At 42.3% G+C, this 16719-nt stretch overlaps 1 protein-coding gene across 1 annotated transcript in view; it reads right to left on the bottom strand.

Moving 5' to 3' along the window:
• crybg1a (crystallin beta-gamma domain containing 1a) overlaps positions 1–16719 on the bottom strand; it is a 46170-nt gene that overhangs the window by 28948 nt on the left and 503 nt on the right. Inside the window, exon 2 of the mRNA XM_027028771.2 lies at positions 38–161. Coding sequence (XP_026884572.2) covers positions 38–161 — 124 coding nt within the window. The remainder of the gene's footprint in view (positions 1–37; positions 162–16719) is intronic.

Consider the following 16719-nt stretch of genomic DNA (forward strand, 5'->3'; position numbering starts at 1 on the left):
GGAGAAGGCGTGTTGGGCCTGGCTGAGCACAGCGTACCTTCTTGTGTCTCTGGGAAGGGGAGGTTGGGGTAGAGCTGCTCAGATCCAGGCTGATCACAGACGTCGCCTCGGACGGAAGAATCATGTTGTCCTCCGTTTGGATGCTCAGCTGGTCGAAGCTCCTGTGAGCAGGACAGGGCATGAGCACAGGGCATCAGCAATATCAGGTGTGAACACTAACTAAGACCTGGAATTGCAGGTGACAGCCCTCACAGAAGCGCGAGATGCATTCGGCTAACCTTTTCTCACCCTAGTACCCGTGTTAAACACCTGGATGGATATGGAAACCTGTTTTAAAAGCAGCTGGAGTAATGTGGGTTGCTTAGGCTACCACCAGTCACCAATAACAAATGCTTAATAAGGTCTATATCAAGTTAATATTTTAAGTGACTGCCACTGTGAACTGAACACATTGTACCTTCTTTTAGCCTGTGATTGACATGAACCTTACACTTTTATTTTAGCTTAATGATTCATATTGTTTGAAATGATGATATTTGACATTCCTTCTTTAAAGGTGTGTCACAGGTGTTTCAGAAATTTTCTAAGGAAAGCTGTCACACATTTTACATTTTAAAACAACATTCAACAATGAGCAAAATAAATTTGATGGCTTGTATGTTTAAAATGTCACTTCTATTGTACTGTTTTATTTACTGCATTCGATCTCATTCCCATCACTGTAAAGGACGCCTTACATAACCATTCGTCAATTGAAAGCCATGCTCAGTAGAGGGCACTGGAAGCTTGTTGATGTGTAAAGCACTGCTGTTCTCTGTGGAAGTTTACTGAGGCGTTTCGATGTCATGCTCCTCTGACTGTTTGGCTGCGTAGGTTGAATCAATCCTTTGGACTGGAACAGTGCCTAATTCCTGATGACTTCCACTCTAGGAATTTCTTTATAGCAGTTTAATCCTAACTCTGAATTAGCAGAATCACAAGAGTGTACATGAAAATCCCTTTGTTGAAAATACATATTATTGCTATGTATTATTGCTAGGTAATACAACTGTTTTCCTGTAAAGAGCTACCAGGGCCTCTTAGGAATATTTTGGTTGAATTTATACGGTCGTACGCCGACCCTCCATCCGAGACCACAGACACTATAACAAAACGAGAAATAAAAACTCTAACTAAAATCCGACAGAGTTTGCTGAGAGCACGGGGCTTTAGGTAAGCCGAGCTGTGCGTTAGAGCTGAAAAGCCCTCATCAGGCTGTCCAAGTCTGGCAAAAAGAACAAGTCATCACGTGCGTTTAATGCAAGCTGCAACACCGAAAACCATAGAATGTGTTATCGCAGCAAAATATTGGAATAAGATGCCCCCAAATTAAATGTCAAGACAAGTCAATACTTCAGTCGGCACGTAATTACTTAAATGACATGTTTGTGTGTTTGGTCCTTGAAGCCAATGAATCTCTTCAGAGATGCGTTTCTAGTCTTAGAGTTAAGCATGTTCTAACTCATGAAAAACTTTACTGCATAAGGTGACTCAAGATAATTTCAACTTTTTTGGGGGGGTGCAGTTTCACTTTGAACTTTTTCCTGTTTTGGATCATATACAGGCAATGGCTTGTCAACCTGTCTAGCAGTGAAACACCGAATAGGCGCCATACATCCCACCAGCAGTAGCAATTTAAACCTCTCATTCCATCATTCGGATACCTTAAAGGAACTTAAAGGAACTCCAACGGCATTCTCTGTTAGAATCATTTGATGGCAGCACATGTTGAATTAAATTCAATTAGTTCAATTATAGCCTAGACCCTCACCCCTCATGGGAAACGTTTTCCTGTGTTTATGTTGCTGTGTTCAAAAGCTTGTGTTTAAAAGCTTGTGTTCAGCTCTCTAAAACCACCAGTGTTAAATTAGGAAACAAGCCACTCTGGTAAGTAAATACATCCTTTGAACTGGGAAAGTGGTTAGATAATGACAGGGGTGTAACATAAACTACTGTCGAATTTCAACTGCTGTTTTTGATCAAGTCTCACTTTAAACTGAAAATAAAAGCATGATCTTTAAAAAACTCTTTATTAGTGTCCTGTACCATGCACACTCTCTTTGACTCAAACACGGCTCAAACTTTATTAATCTACCTTAGCACACTCTCTCTGACTCAAACACAGCACAAACATGGCTCAGTCACTCAGTGCCATGCCACAGTGGTCTGGTACCGAAATAGTTTCTTGCCAAATGGCAGACAAAACAGAAAAGCTACTCTCAGCACTCTGTGAATTACAAGTGTAAGTAACAGAACTTCTTTAAAAGCTCTCGTGATTCCCTTTGAAGGAGTCTCTGTTTTTATCATCCCACTCTGTGAATTACAGATGTAGGTAACAGAACTTCTTTAAAAGCTGTCCATGTTCCTCCTAAATGACTACATGACTCCTCAGATGCTGAAATGGACAAAACAGTATAAATGCTGAACAACATAAGACGGCCCTCCCATAACCACCCGGTTACCCCTCGATTACATGGTAATCTCTGACAGGTTTCAATCAGGACACAGAACATAAACAAAAGACCAGGTGAAGCAGTAATACACAGGGCAAAGCTGTAAGAACATTTCGCTGTTCTTTCTATCCACACGCATATCTGAGTGTTATTCACAGATTTGGATTAGTAAATAAAATAGGATGGTCTTAATGATAGAACACACCCACACACGCACATAGAGCCTGCTTTTGTCTGTATAACTACAGATACAGTCAAACATGGATAACTGCTGATGCCGGTTTATAAGCGCGCGCACACACACACACACACACACACACACACACACACACACACGGGTAAGATGCGAAGTAAGCAGAGTTGTGAAACAAGGGCTGGAAGGAGTCCAGGCTATGACTAAGGCTTTTCCAACCATGACTCACCCCATAAAGCTAGCAGGCACATGCAAGCACAACCAATCCCCACTAAGACCTGGTGGGACCTCACCACGGCATTGGCGAACACACAGGCTTTTGTTTATTTAAGATTCTGGCTTCCATGCGGTTGACTACTCCTGCAGACCAGAAGCCATCAAATGCTTGAGGAACATTTCAAATCAGCTAGTGGACAGAGAACCAGGCTCTGGCACTGACAACATGTTACCAAACCGCTTAGACTACCCAGACATCCAACGGACTTGGTCATAATACTCTGTGCAGTAGTACCTGCATGCTGGCATTATTAATCAAAATGTGATCTAGAGTCTTGCTATCTAGATAGAATATCAAAATTCACTAAATATAACGACACAAACGCTACTACATACCATTTACAGTTAAAGAAATAAACACACGCATATAAGTACACAGAGGCTATTTCTGCTATTCTACTTTTATCACTCTTGTACTGACCACTTTGTTAACCCTTTGCTCACTTTAACATACAAACATGAACGTGCACACGCATAAATATGTTCCCACTCATGCACCTGTGAGCAGTAACTTAGAGCAGTGGAGCACAAGCTTTTTCATTCCGTTATCCTTATTTTGGAGCAGTGCGGTTGCCAGAAACACAACTGGAACACAAGCGCTGTTTCAAGCTGTTTTCTTTGGCAGTGTTGTGGGTTTTTGAGCATGGTTTGGGAAGATATGCACATGCTCTCCTGTCATGTCTTCCGTCTTTGTGCACCTCGGGGAAACCATAAGGCACATGACAATTGTGCAGGCGGCAGTTTCACGCGCACACGCATCAGCGTGACCACGTGCAGGTGACCTTAGAAAGGTCACAGTAACGTTTAAAGTCTGACACATTTTAGATTTTGAGGTCAACACCCGATTTTCCATATTTCACATAATCACATTTGACAGAGGTCCCATTATATACTACACCGAACGGTTTGGCTCAGGAAAAATGAGGACAACAATAGCATCTCCGTTCAAAATAGCATAACCATGTGTGAAAATGTGATTTATAAAACAATGAGGCTGAGCTAAAACAGTGTAAAATCCTGAATTGTCTGATATAAACCTTACACAAAACACGAGACCCTCAAGAGAGACCAAGGAGATATCAAAAAAGACCAGTTTTTAAAAAACTTTCCACTGTTTTCCTTTTTTCGATACAGCGTTGAAATTGTTATATACAACTTGAAATTGTTACACTTTGCTTGCACAGCTGATGAAACACCTCTGTCCTAAACATCTTTTATCACACGCTTACCAAATAACTCAAAGTCCTAGTCTGGAACAGAACTACACCCATACACCCACCCCAAGACGTGCACTAACGCCCCCCACAGTTATCCTGAGCAGTGTACCTGGTATAAACAATAAGAACATTGTTAGTACTCAGAAGTATACATTACTGCAGTACTCACACGAGAAGCCGTGGAGAGGGCAGAACCTGCTCTAAGCACAGACTGACATAACAATATGGAATTTTTTTGAGACCACTGTTGCAAAAAAAACAAAAACAAACTGGGAATTTTTTAAAAGTGCAACAAGTATTTTTAGATTAGTTTGCTATACACTGCTGGCTTGCTGGCGGTCAGGCACATGCTGTGTCATGTGACCTGAAATGGAGCCAACCTCCAATGTTAAGATAAATACAAATATAAAGCTTCACAACACATCAACCTTACTGCCGCCTATCACTGTCAGGGAACTCTGACATTTCCAAAACCTAAATGTTAAAAAAAAGAAGAATTTATTGTATCTTTAAGGTATTTACCACTGTAAAGGACCAATAAAATGCTCACCTACAGATAGTCTAGGAAACAGAAAGCCTGACTTACTGTAAATGTGCAACAAGAGAGTCTTTGTTTCACAGGCTTCCCACGATGGTAGGGAGTGTGTCCTAACCTGCAGAGATGTTCTCAGATGGAGTTGTTTTAGGATCTGCTGGTCTGGATATGCCAGCTCCACACATCTCCTTTACTGTAACCAATATGTATGAGTGGTGGGAATGTCACTGTCCATACGTGCAACTCTTCAGCTGAGACAGTGTGTGTGTGTGTGTGTGTGTGTGTGTGTGTGTGTGTGTGTGTGTGCATAGTCCTAATAAGCAATGTAAAGGCATAAATACTGTCACATTTATATCATTGAAAGTGAAAGTTGATTGATTTGGGGACGATTGATTTGCAGATTGTCTGTGTAAATTCCCATATCTCAGGAAAACACGAGCAACACAGGTCAACACAGGTCATTTCACTGTCCAAACAAGGACCCAGTGCAGTCCACTTTGGTCTGGCAGAGAAAAGACAAGGCAACACTACAAAGAGGGTTTGTTAAGTTAAAAAAGTGGAGGAGAATTTGTGTGAAAACACAGCAGTAGCCTGGAGCATTGGAGCCTGATCCCAGCAATGGAGTGTTCCCCGGAGAGCATCTCCTGTCCCATCCAACACACCACACAGCCCTCAGGACATCAGTCAGAGCAGAGAAATCAAAACAAAGACAAATGTCAGTCTCATCACTTCCCCTATATGACCTAATGTGTGTAATTGTAGTGAATGTACACTGTAATATACAGTAGATTATCATAAATACCTTTGAATTTAGTTGATATAGTTGACCAAACTATTGTCATTGAGCTCCGGCCCAGATCTGCCCTAATGTGTGTCATTGGTCAGGTTATGAATACTTTCCCACAACTATTCATTTCTATTTGTCTATTTGTGAGATAATTCAGTGTTTATAGCGATTTACTGGATGACAGTGCACACAAACACCCGAAGCTAAAAACAAAGTCTGGTCCTGAACCATGTGGTTGTCACCAGAGATTTTAAAAATGAGTTCAGATGATTACTGCATGCTATCAGGATTATTTAATTAGCACATTCCGCTTTGACAGGGTTCATTAGTGTGGCCGAACCAGACCGGCCTCAAACAGGTGAGAATAACACACTACTGTGCATGTTTCTCTAGAAGTTCACTGGACTGTCCAAGTATTTATGCAAACTAACCACATTGCGTATTTTCATTGTCACATTGAACTGTTGCATTCTCACCCTGAAGCCTTAATATTTTGAATAGTTTCCAGATGACTTTAATAAGTCAAATACATAATGAATTTATTTGCTTTGAGGTGGTTTTATATTTGAGGCCTGTTTATATTTTAACTGCTGTTTGTTGATCAGGTCTGACTTTAAACTGAAAATAAGAGCCTGATCGTTACAAACACGTCTCAAACACGTATCAAACGCGTCTCAAACACGGCTCAAACGCGTCTCAAACACGGCTCAAACACGGCTCAGTCACACAGAGGCGCACTACCTTACTGAGCTTCTTCATTAATTGCCATTCACATGCTCCACATTTGCCACCTGTGAGAAAGGCAACACCAACAAGCCCAGGCATGTCTGTTTAGACCCCAAACACCTGCATTTCCCTGCTTCAAAGGTCCCTGCGCTAAAAACATGTTTCCTGATTAGTCAAATGGAGCTGGCAGGATGTTTCCATAGCCTGACAGGAGCAGAGACACGCAGGACAGGTCCTACAGACACAACAGGATCTTCAGCCTGTCAAAGCCGTGCCGACATACATCACAAAGCCCTGGAGAGTTCATTGGTACACACAAGGCCATTTTTCCGAGCATTGGTCTGGATGGGTTTTTTTGTTGTTGTTTTTATGGACAGGTAACAGGTTTATCAAAAAAAAAAAAAGAAAAAAAAGAAAGGTGTTCATTTCTTTGTTTGTAACAGACTAACCTGCACATTCACACACACCAGTGCACATGGTAACATTTACGAATGGCATTATAACTGTGAGCAGATGAGCTAACACACTCCACCTCATGACTCCTTGTTTCACTATAAGAACAAAACACCACACACTTCCTGTCTTTCACAAGGCATGTCATCACACAATATTACAGACCATGTTTATTTAAAAAGCAGTTGGGGGTTTTTTTTGTTTTATCTTTTGCCTAGGGCCACAGTGGCAGATTCAGAACCGGTTTGGCCTCCCAGTGTGCCTTGCTGAGTTCTCAGTCCCTCTGCACTGGGCTGATATTGTGAACGGATGATGAAGTTCTGGATAAAGGTTTCATTATTCAGCACTATAACAAAAGACTTTCTGCATTGCGTCGGTTTTGGAAACTGAGAAAACTGACATTTTAATAAACAAAAATGCTTCATTAAACTGCCTCAACATAGAATATATATATTTATCTTTGCATATATATATTTCACATATAGAGAATATCTATATTTCTCTATGCACCCCTGTTTTCTTTTCCTCAGTTTGGACAGAGCACTCTCCACCATTTCACTGCGAGTTATACTGTGTATGACTATGTATGTGACGAATAAACCAAACTTGAACTTGAACTTGGACTCAACTAAATCTCGACAACTGCTACTTACTAGGTACAGAGCAGACCTACATAAATAACAGACTGCTACAGCACCTGGCCAGTATCAACAACACCATTTTATATGAACTCTTAAGTATGCTCAGTGTGAAGTTACAGCGTAACAGAATACCTCATTAATCCCACCTCAATAGAACCTACACCTTTGCAATAAATACATAAATAAACCAATGAAATGTTAGTATAACGTTCAGCATCTTTTGCTTCCATGTAAGAAGCAACACTGCGATCTCTGATAATCTGATGCTGTGTTGAGAATTGCCATCGTTGCCATGATGATTTGTCCTAGCTCAATCAATTTAGCCTTTCTCCGTGGCCACGTTCTGACTAGGACGGCAGCTAGTGGTGATATGTATTAAAGTACTTAAAAGCATCACACCTGATAAACCTGTGTCACCTCAACACCCACAACCATGCTGTTACTATAATTACCATAGTAATGTTAATGCTATGGTGAAGATAAGTCTGCCCTCGAAACGATGTCCACACAGCAGTGGTTCTGTGGTCAGAAACTGACCCAAGATGTGCAGAGGGTGTTTGGAAACTGTGCATGATAACGTGTAAGGTGTGCCACTGTTCATTTATAAAATAGGAACCTATCAGAAACCTAGTGAAAGGAATCCCATTAGATGAATGCCAAGTGTAAACCCAAGGTCTGAATGGAGTGGCAGGTGTATATGGTACAGTGCACAGGTGATCATCATGGCAGCCACAAGAAAGCATCAAGTGTAGTCTTGTATACATTTTATGGCATTTATCTGACACTTTTATGCAAAGCAACTTACAGTTCTGACTGAACACAACTTGAGGGTTAAAGGTCTTGTTTAGTGGCCCAACAGCGGCAACTTGGCAGTGGTGGGACTTGAACTGGCAACCCTCTGATTACTAGTCCAGTACCTTCACCACAGAGCCACCAACCCTCTGATTACTAATCCAGTACCTTCACCACTGAGACACCACTGCCCCGTATAGTAAAAGCCATCAGCCTCACGGTCCAAAAGACATTCTAATGTAATGAAATACTACAGCAAAACCAGGAGACACAAACACAGCCCAATAATGCAGGTAAACACACGAGTCTTCACAAAGTAAACAGACAGAGAGATGCACACACAGATGACATCAGAAAGAAGATACAGACAAAACCGACCGGTGCAAATCCGGACTGCAGTGCCAAGGAACCATTACGTAGCCTACAAAACACCAAACAGAAAAATACTCGACCTCAGCGTACCAGAACCTTCCGCAAAGATGCGTACATTGTCACTTTAAGTGTGCTGCGTTTTAATCCACCACTTTTACTGTTTGTTATGACTCACCCTTATTGTTAAAGGTTTAAAACATTCCAGTGGCGTTATTCTGAAAACAATAACCAGGTCATTTCATTATTTCGAGAAAAAAGTACCATATTGTTATTTTAATGGCTGAAATGTTTTGGCAAACATTACCTTTCCTCCTCATCTACCCTTTCACTGACAAAAGGCTGACGCATTTGTGGAGTAGCTTAACTGGTCTGGAGATGACGGACATTTCTCCGAGACCTCTCTGACAACTTAAATGCTTTTCAGTGTTCTGACCTGTTCGTTCTTACCTGGTAAAGTTAGCACACGTTTGTCAGAGCGCTTCCTTAGAATTTTCAAAGAGGATTTATTACAGAATTTATCATTACACACACAAAATGAATCTTACCCAATTGAAGACAGGTCCTTACAAGTTAAGACATTGTAACCATGTTACTGGTTTTATTGCATTAATTCTATTAAAGTGCTCAAGCCGATCTACTCTATCTAGATTTCATATGCTCATTTAAATCCTGAGGTATTAAGGTTCTGTAAAACAATAAAACTCAAGCATTGAGCTGGATTAGCAGCAGATCAACAAACCTCTTCAAGGTCATGAACACATTTCTTTTTTCTTTTCCTTTATGTCCTTTAATGAAAGAAAGAAAAAGAAAAACTTCAAAAGATTTTGTTGAATATTTGTGTAATTGTTAATGAACTAATAGAAAGTAGACAACAATTAGTAGAAAATAATATGACTAAAAGATTTTGGTAATATTTTGTTACTCCAAATACTTTTCGGATCTCAAGATTTAAATACAAGCAATTAATGAAATAACTTTGGCTCAGGGGACACGTTGGGTTGTTTGAACTGAACGGTTGATGATGTGACCTGGGAGAACCAGAGGTCTGGTAACATGTAGCACACACTCACCCCTGAGATGCTCCACACCTCCTAAAGCAGGTGTGGTTGACAGAGCAAAGACAGTTCTGGCCAAGGAAAATAAGACAACCCCTGAACCTGTAAGATTCTGGCGCACGGACACACACACACACACCAAACCTAGTGAATCTGTTTGCTCTGATTGTTTGTCATGTTGAACCATGTGTTGAACCTAGATGTGCTCTGATAATAGAGATGAATCTAGTGACTAATACAAGTTATGATGTTTGTTGTCCAGGTAGCTAAAGGTGGAGCATTAACGCAGTTGAATTACCCAGAAGGCCACACTTCTCAGACACCATCACTACTTCCTCTGTGTTAATTCAAGGTTAATATGACAGATGAGGCCTCTACATAGCTGAGCAGAGTACTAGCAGGACTGTGCTGGCATTTGTACACTACTGCACGTAAGAAAACCGTCCACCGTTACAGTCACTGTCATTTTAATGCACTGAGTAAACTGCAAAATCCCAGGAGATTGCCATTAAAAATCCTGTTAATTCTAATCTGGGTCAAGGAAACCGCATTTGGACATATTAGCAAATGTGACCATGCTGCACAAAATCTCAGCACTAATTACAACATGCTGGACAATACATTGAGGCATGTTTTATCGCGATATGACACCGATTATGGTTTGACTGTATTATAATGTAACCTGCACTTGATCTGTTCTTGGCCTTTGATGCTGGATTGCACCACATGTTGCAATCGAGCTGAGTCTTGCTGTGGATCTCGTTGAGGTATGTTGCAGATAGAAACACTGAACATCGACAACAACAAACGCAAGCATTATCTTCCTATACTGAAAAGTCAGTGTTCTGAAGAAACCAGACATTCTATGTAGCTTGTGTATTTTGTGAACTCTTTCTATGTAGCTTGTATACTTTGTGAATTTTTTTCTACATAGCTTGTATTGTTTGTGAATTTGTGATTTTTTTTTACTGTGTAACTCTCATGAAGAACATTGTGCTAAATATTGGCATATAAAGAGCTAAATCATCAAAACCAGGCATGCCAAAGTCTGCATGTCAGCAGACTAGGAACGTTTTCCTTGCTAACCTTCCCTTCACAAAGCAGTTCAGTCTGTTTGCAGCTGCAGTGTTTTAATGCGATTGCATAACTGTGCGATACCACAGTGGCCAAGTGGAAAAGATTAGCCTTCGCCCTCAGTTTGAGGGAGAAACGCAACTGCAGGTCCATTTCTGCATTTAACGGCAGTCTCTGATCCTCTGATTTTCAACCCATTACAGTAATTCTGTTTAAGGCCAAGCCTTATCTGGCACCAGACAGTCAGCCCAGTGTTTTTTGATTTGGTCTGTAACTAAAAGTGCTATTACCCCGCCCCGGCTACCTGACAGGTACTCATGAGTGAGACACTCAGTGTGGGTAAGTCTCTGATAAGCCTCCACATGGCTCTGTCATTTGTCAAACTCACAGTAAGTGCATTCCAGTAGCGTGACCGGCTGGCTGCAGATGGGAACATGCAGAGCACAGAGTTCCCCAAAAGACAAAGAGCTGTTTCAGAAAGCACACACCACAAGGGTGCGACCTAGCCTTCTTCCTGCAAAGCTTCTCACAGACAACACTTTGATGCTTGCTGTTCGCTTTGTGCTGAATTCACATCAAAGCATGTCCGTTAAACCAAAAAAAAAAGAAGCAGTTATAATATTACAATTTCAAAAGCACACAGAATTCAACTTAAACCAGCTGAGGCCACGCTCTTGATTACAGGTACCTGACAGAAGTGTGTGGCAGCATGTGATTAAACTATCTGACCTTCATCTAAGCCAACTGCTAATGTACCTATGCAAAAAGACAACGTAGGCTTGCAAGAAACCTTTCAGAAGTGCAACATGTTGGCTCTAGTCAGCATAGCTGACAACCTCTGTCCTCAGGCAAAGCTCAGAGTGTTCAGGAGGTATGCGGAGAGAACCAACACAATTGGCATCCATACAGATTTGGCTTTATTCCCTGTTGTTACCTTGGCCAGCGGAGAACAAAACAAAGCGCTCAAAGCCGGAGCATTTGCAGAGACGTGGGAAAATGTTTGTGTGTGTTTAACAGACACGTGTGAACTAGGAAGTGCTGAAACATTTTTTAATGAAAATCTGTTGGTGTAGTTTGTGCAGGCCTTTGTCACTCAGGGCTGAGTATACCAGGAAATATTTCCTTTTGCATGTCCTGCTTTTTTCATCGCCAAGCTGCCAGAGTCTGTTTATTAGGGCATTTCCAGCTGGTGTGTGCAGTCCCCTGGTGCTGACAGACCAGGCTTTGGGTATTTTTTAATTTTATAGGTGCGTATCGACTCTAGACTGCCCACATATTAAGGCACTGATAAGCAGTGTGGCAGCATGTCCTAAATATGGTAGTCAGGTTTGAATTCCAGCTCTGCCATGTACCTACCGGGGAGGACGATAACTAGGTCAGGTGTTTGACAACTTTTGACAAAAAAAATCCTGGTTTTATCTGAACACACGTGTGTGAATCCTTCTGTTTCTTATTAGTACGTGTTACATTGGACTTCCGTTCCTTTTTGGTGCGCATGTGTTTTCAGGCTTTTGTCTGGTGGCCACTTTGTTCTTGAACAAGGCCAAGGGCTGCTCACTTTCTCCCTGGGGAACATTTGAGCAGTTTAGCCGCTAACTACAGACTGCCGCTACTGTGTCACATGGGTGGACCAAAAAGAAAGAAAGAGAAAATAATTCAATCAATAGACTTTCAATAGACTTTCAAAGCTCGTGTTTGCAGTGATGGCAATGTTTGATTTCTCATTTTCTTGTAACCTGCCAGTATTGTACACATCATACCAGGATAGCTATCTAAGTTTTCCTGAAAGTTCCCCACGTCTCTCCAGGTGTGAATACACTTGTGTTCTTGTAGTGTACTGAGTACCGTTTCCTAACCACGTGGACAGCTAGACAGACAGCTGGGGGGCTGTTATGTTTACACTATAATTCTATTATATTGTGTGTGTGCCACTTTTTTGGCCAGAGACTCACCTGTCCAGCCCTCTGTGGGATGGCTCAGGTGTGTTAGAGTCAAGAGACTCTAACAGGAGAGCAGGTGAAAACCCAGGGTGCATGTGTCAGCACAGATCTGGAATTCCATAGACATCTTGCTTTCGGGACTCACTAGACGCCTTGCTGAGGGATAAATGTGAATAATACTGAGTCTCATGATCCTGAAATTAAGTTTTATTTGTTGGGGATTGGTAAGGACTACATGAAATGCAGGGACTGAATATTACAAGTGAAACATTCCTTGGACATATTGATTGATCTTCTGACTTCAGTAGAGAGATAAGATTACACCTTTTCTCAATGAAGTGTCCGAGCTTCTGCAACTGTACTGCAGTCTGCTCTGAAATCTCAAGTGTCGTGCTGAAGGACCATGTGTGTCAGCGAGCGGTTTAGCAAGCTACCCTCTCGACCTAATCCCACCTGGCAAGGTCCCAGAGCTTCTGGCAAGATCCTGAAGAAGTCAAGCTGCATTTCAGCCCATTCCCCCGACCGCACACACCACCCCCACCCTACCCCCCTACCCCCACCCTAACCCCAGGCAACTCCAACGGTTCTGCCATAGTCATACACTTCTAGAATATTCCTGTCTCTCAGATGTGCATCTGGTGTCTGCTCTGGCAGAAAACTTTGAACAGCAAGGAGAGAATAAGTTTGGCAAAGAGGCACTGCAGGGAGAGTGACTGCACAAATATATTGTGTTTCTCTAAATGACACACTTGCTCACTCTCTCTCTCCCTCTATCACTCTCTCTCTCTCCCTCTATCGCTCACTCTCTCTCTCCCTCTATCGCTCTCTCTCTCTCTCTCTCTCTCTCTCTCTCTCTCTCACACACACACACACACACACACAAGGGGGTGTTTCAGCGGTGTTTTGACAAAAGTTCAAACACTTACTGCTTCTGATACCGTTGCTTGACCGCTTTGCCTTACACACCGGTTCACTCCTAGATAAGTCTCTGTGGGTAGGTTTCTTGAACACTGCTAAAATCTAACAACAGTAACATTTGGGGACACTAAAGGTTGAAGGGCAACCAGCCCTCCATGCAGGTCAGTTTTCTCCATTTCCAAGTCCATCAGATGGAGCGAGGTGCTGAGATCATGCCCACATCTACACTTCATGCACATGTGCACACGCTCACATCCCCCCCCCATCTTTACATGATGTGGCTCGGGTTTTCTCAGCTGGTCCTGGATCAGCCCTATGGACTGCATCATTACAGCAGCAGGTGCAGATTTACAGAGCACTTCTTCCCCAAATCGTCACGTCTGACACAATAAAAAGTGACTACATCCAATACCAGTACACGCAGGAGCAGATGTGGAGAGCTCAGTATTGAGGTGAGCATTTAGCAACATTACAGGCTACAGGCTCCTCAAAGGCTTGATGAAGATTAGGACAGCCGTAGACTCACAACTGAGTTGCAAATTGGTTTAAATGTCAATTCTCCATCCACTTTTATTTAGAAACATCTACACTGCACACACAGTCACATCTTCTACTGAGTGTACAGGTACACACTGTAGTTACTCTGCTGTCATGCACTGTTCCTCAACAGCCAAGGACACCATTCATCACGGGTCAGTTTCTGACCACAGCACCACTGCCCTCTGGACAGTGTTCGGGTGGCAGACTATTTTCACTGTAGCATTAACATTACCATGGTAACCATGGTAACAGCATGGTTGTGAGTGTTGAGGTGACAGGTTTCTCAGGCATGATGCTTTGATTGGGCTACATATCACGGTAAAAGGTAAAGGGTCGGGTTAGGACAAACTGGAACGGTATTCAGTGGGCTGAAAAATACTGAAGTTCTTCTGGATATTGGTTTTTGTCTAAATGCTGTTAATGTAAATGTAATGTAAACAGTATGGACTCAAACTATTCTTCAGTATTATTGGGTAATCCAGTGTTTCTACCCTGTAATGCTATTAGCTTCTATGCACCAGTTAATTGGGGTGAAACCACTCATTTGATTAACTAATTTAATTAATTTAAGTAGTAAGAGCATCAACTAAATGCTATAAAAATGTAAAACTAATGTGAACCAACAGCCTTCAAATTACAAGTCAAGTACCTTAACCACTGAGCTACCACTGCCCACCAAATTACCCAAAGGTGTCATTTGTAATGCAATTTATAGTGTTACTCTACATCAACAATATATTTTAATAACTTACTGTTAACATGGAATGACTTTCATTTTAAAGGGTGCATGACCAATCATAATTGGGATGGCTTCTACTGGACTTCCCCACATGCTCCATTCAGACTTAGCAGAGTTCCAGTGGGTTCTTCTTTTGAACGCATCATGTTTACATTTTCCCTTCAGCAAACATTTGCCTTCAAACTGAAACTGAATCTACCACAAACATCAGAACAATTTGCTTGGCTACATCACCTTCACAGTCCTGGTCCAAAAGTGTAGTAACTGGAAGGCAAGATTAGGTCTCTCAGCAACTCTATGTGAGCATGAGGCGAGCAGTAGGTGAGCACTCAGTGAGACGCACACCGTATACGTTACCCTGCTCTCAGTGTCAAATCGCCCCATATCACTGTACCTGGGATGTCACGGTTAAGTCATGCAAACAATTAAAGAAACGTGATACGCAAACCCGGCATCTGTTTTCAGCGGATCTTCTTCAGTGAACCTTTGTAAACAAGAACTGTGCATTTCATAAACACGCAGTATGCCCGCACAATTGCACAGAAGTTGGTTCAGTAACCACAGACAACAACATACATGGAATATTAACTGCTAATAGTTTTATGAGAACATCAGGAGTTACAGGCCCCCATTCTGCCCCACATTCCACTCCTTTAGCCCCATTCTGAGAATTATTTTGCTTTAAAGATCTGCATATTATTTATGATGCTTCTTTTGCAATGCCACATTATGTTAATTACTAAAACTGTAATAATTATTCATAATTATTCACAAATATTCAGATATTATCTGTGATGGACACTGACTGAAAGCTGACCTCTTTAAAGTCTAAATGCTAAATGTAAACTGCACATTACAGTATATGAATTCCCTCCAGGTGCCAAGTGCCTTATAGGCAGCTCTCCCTGGAGCCCCGACACACTGCTGCACAGAGCTCAGCGTGGAGGGGGACCAGCGGTCTGGGCTTGTCTGCTGTGTCAGAGACGTTAGGAATTTAACGCCAACTTAAGTTGCTTGTGGGACCCAATATCCATGTGTGTTTTATACACCAAGAGACCAAAGTCAGTTTATTTTTCCCTATAGGCTTGACGCGCTTTTTAGCAAGCTTTGTCGAGCCAGAATGCGATTTGTTGACACCTTTCCCTGTCAGGGTTTTTATTAAAAATGCAAATGTAAAACTGTTAACAGCATCCGTTAGTGTTCGTGTTTTGTAGACAGCTATTCTACTGTAGCCAGTAAAAAAGTGGTGACCGAGAGAGATTTCAGTACTCGTGTATTATACACGTTAAGCAAAAGGCTCCCCGGAGTCTGAAACTTATCTCGTCCCACGTGTTTGAGTGCAAAGCGCGTCTCTGGACCACTAACTCTGCGCTCGGGAATCTGGTACCGTTGCAGGTCTCAGCAGGTTACAGATTTACACAACACACAGAGCGGAGCGGGGGAGCTCGCGGCGCCGCCGCAGGCACCAATGCTGGTGGATTCTCAACACATCATCAGACGCAATGGCACAATAGAGCGCGTGATCAGACCGACTTTACGGGGAACCGCTATGCACTCTTCCATTTTTGAGCAGTTGAACGGTTATTCTGCACCGGACACGTTAGGATTTCTCCGGTTTGAAGCACCGCATACGGTCAGATAAACCCAAACCTCTCACGGGTAGAAACAAGTGCGCGGGGAACTGAAGAGCCGGCGCGTGCCAGAGCAGGGAGTTTAGCAGGTGCTCGTACTGGGTTCGTTACAGTATTTACTTTAAGCAAGACATTCCTGTGCCTGAACGCTGCTTCAGGGAGTCGTCACATGGAGTTTCTGTGACCGCGGGCCCAAAGGCGTCTGCAGCGCGCAGCTCCGCGTACGCGCACAAAACACTTCCAAAGGCATCCACCGCTGCTAGAGCCAGTGTCTCGTGCCCGTAGAAGCACTTATTGATTACCTGGTAGTAGTAATGACAGTTTGATCCTCTCATACA

The sequence above is a fragment of the Electrophorus electricus genome, chromosome 13 (assembly GCF_013358815.1).
Source record: "Electrophorus electricus isolate fEleEle1 chromosome 13, fEleEle1.pri, whole genome shotgun sequence".
In the NCBI taxonomy this organism is placed as follows: domain Eukaryota; kingdom Metazoa; phylum Chordata; class Actinopteri; order Gymnotiformes; family Gymnotidae; genus Electrophorus; species Electrophorus electricus.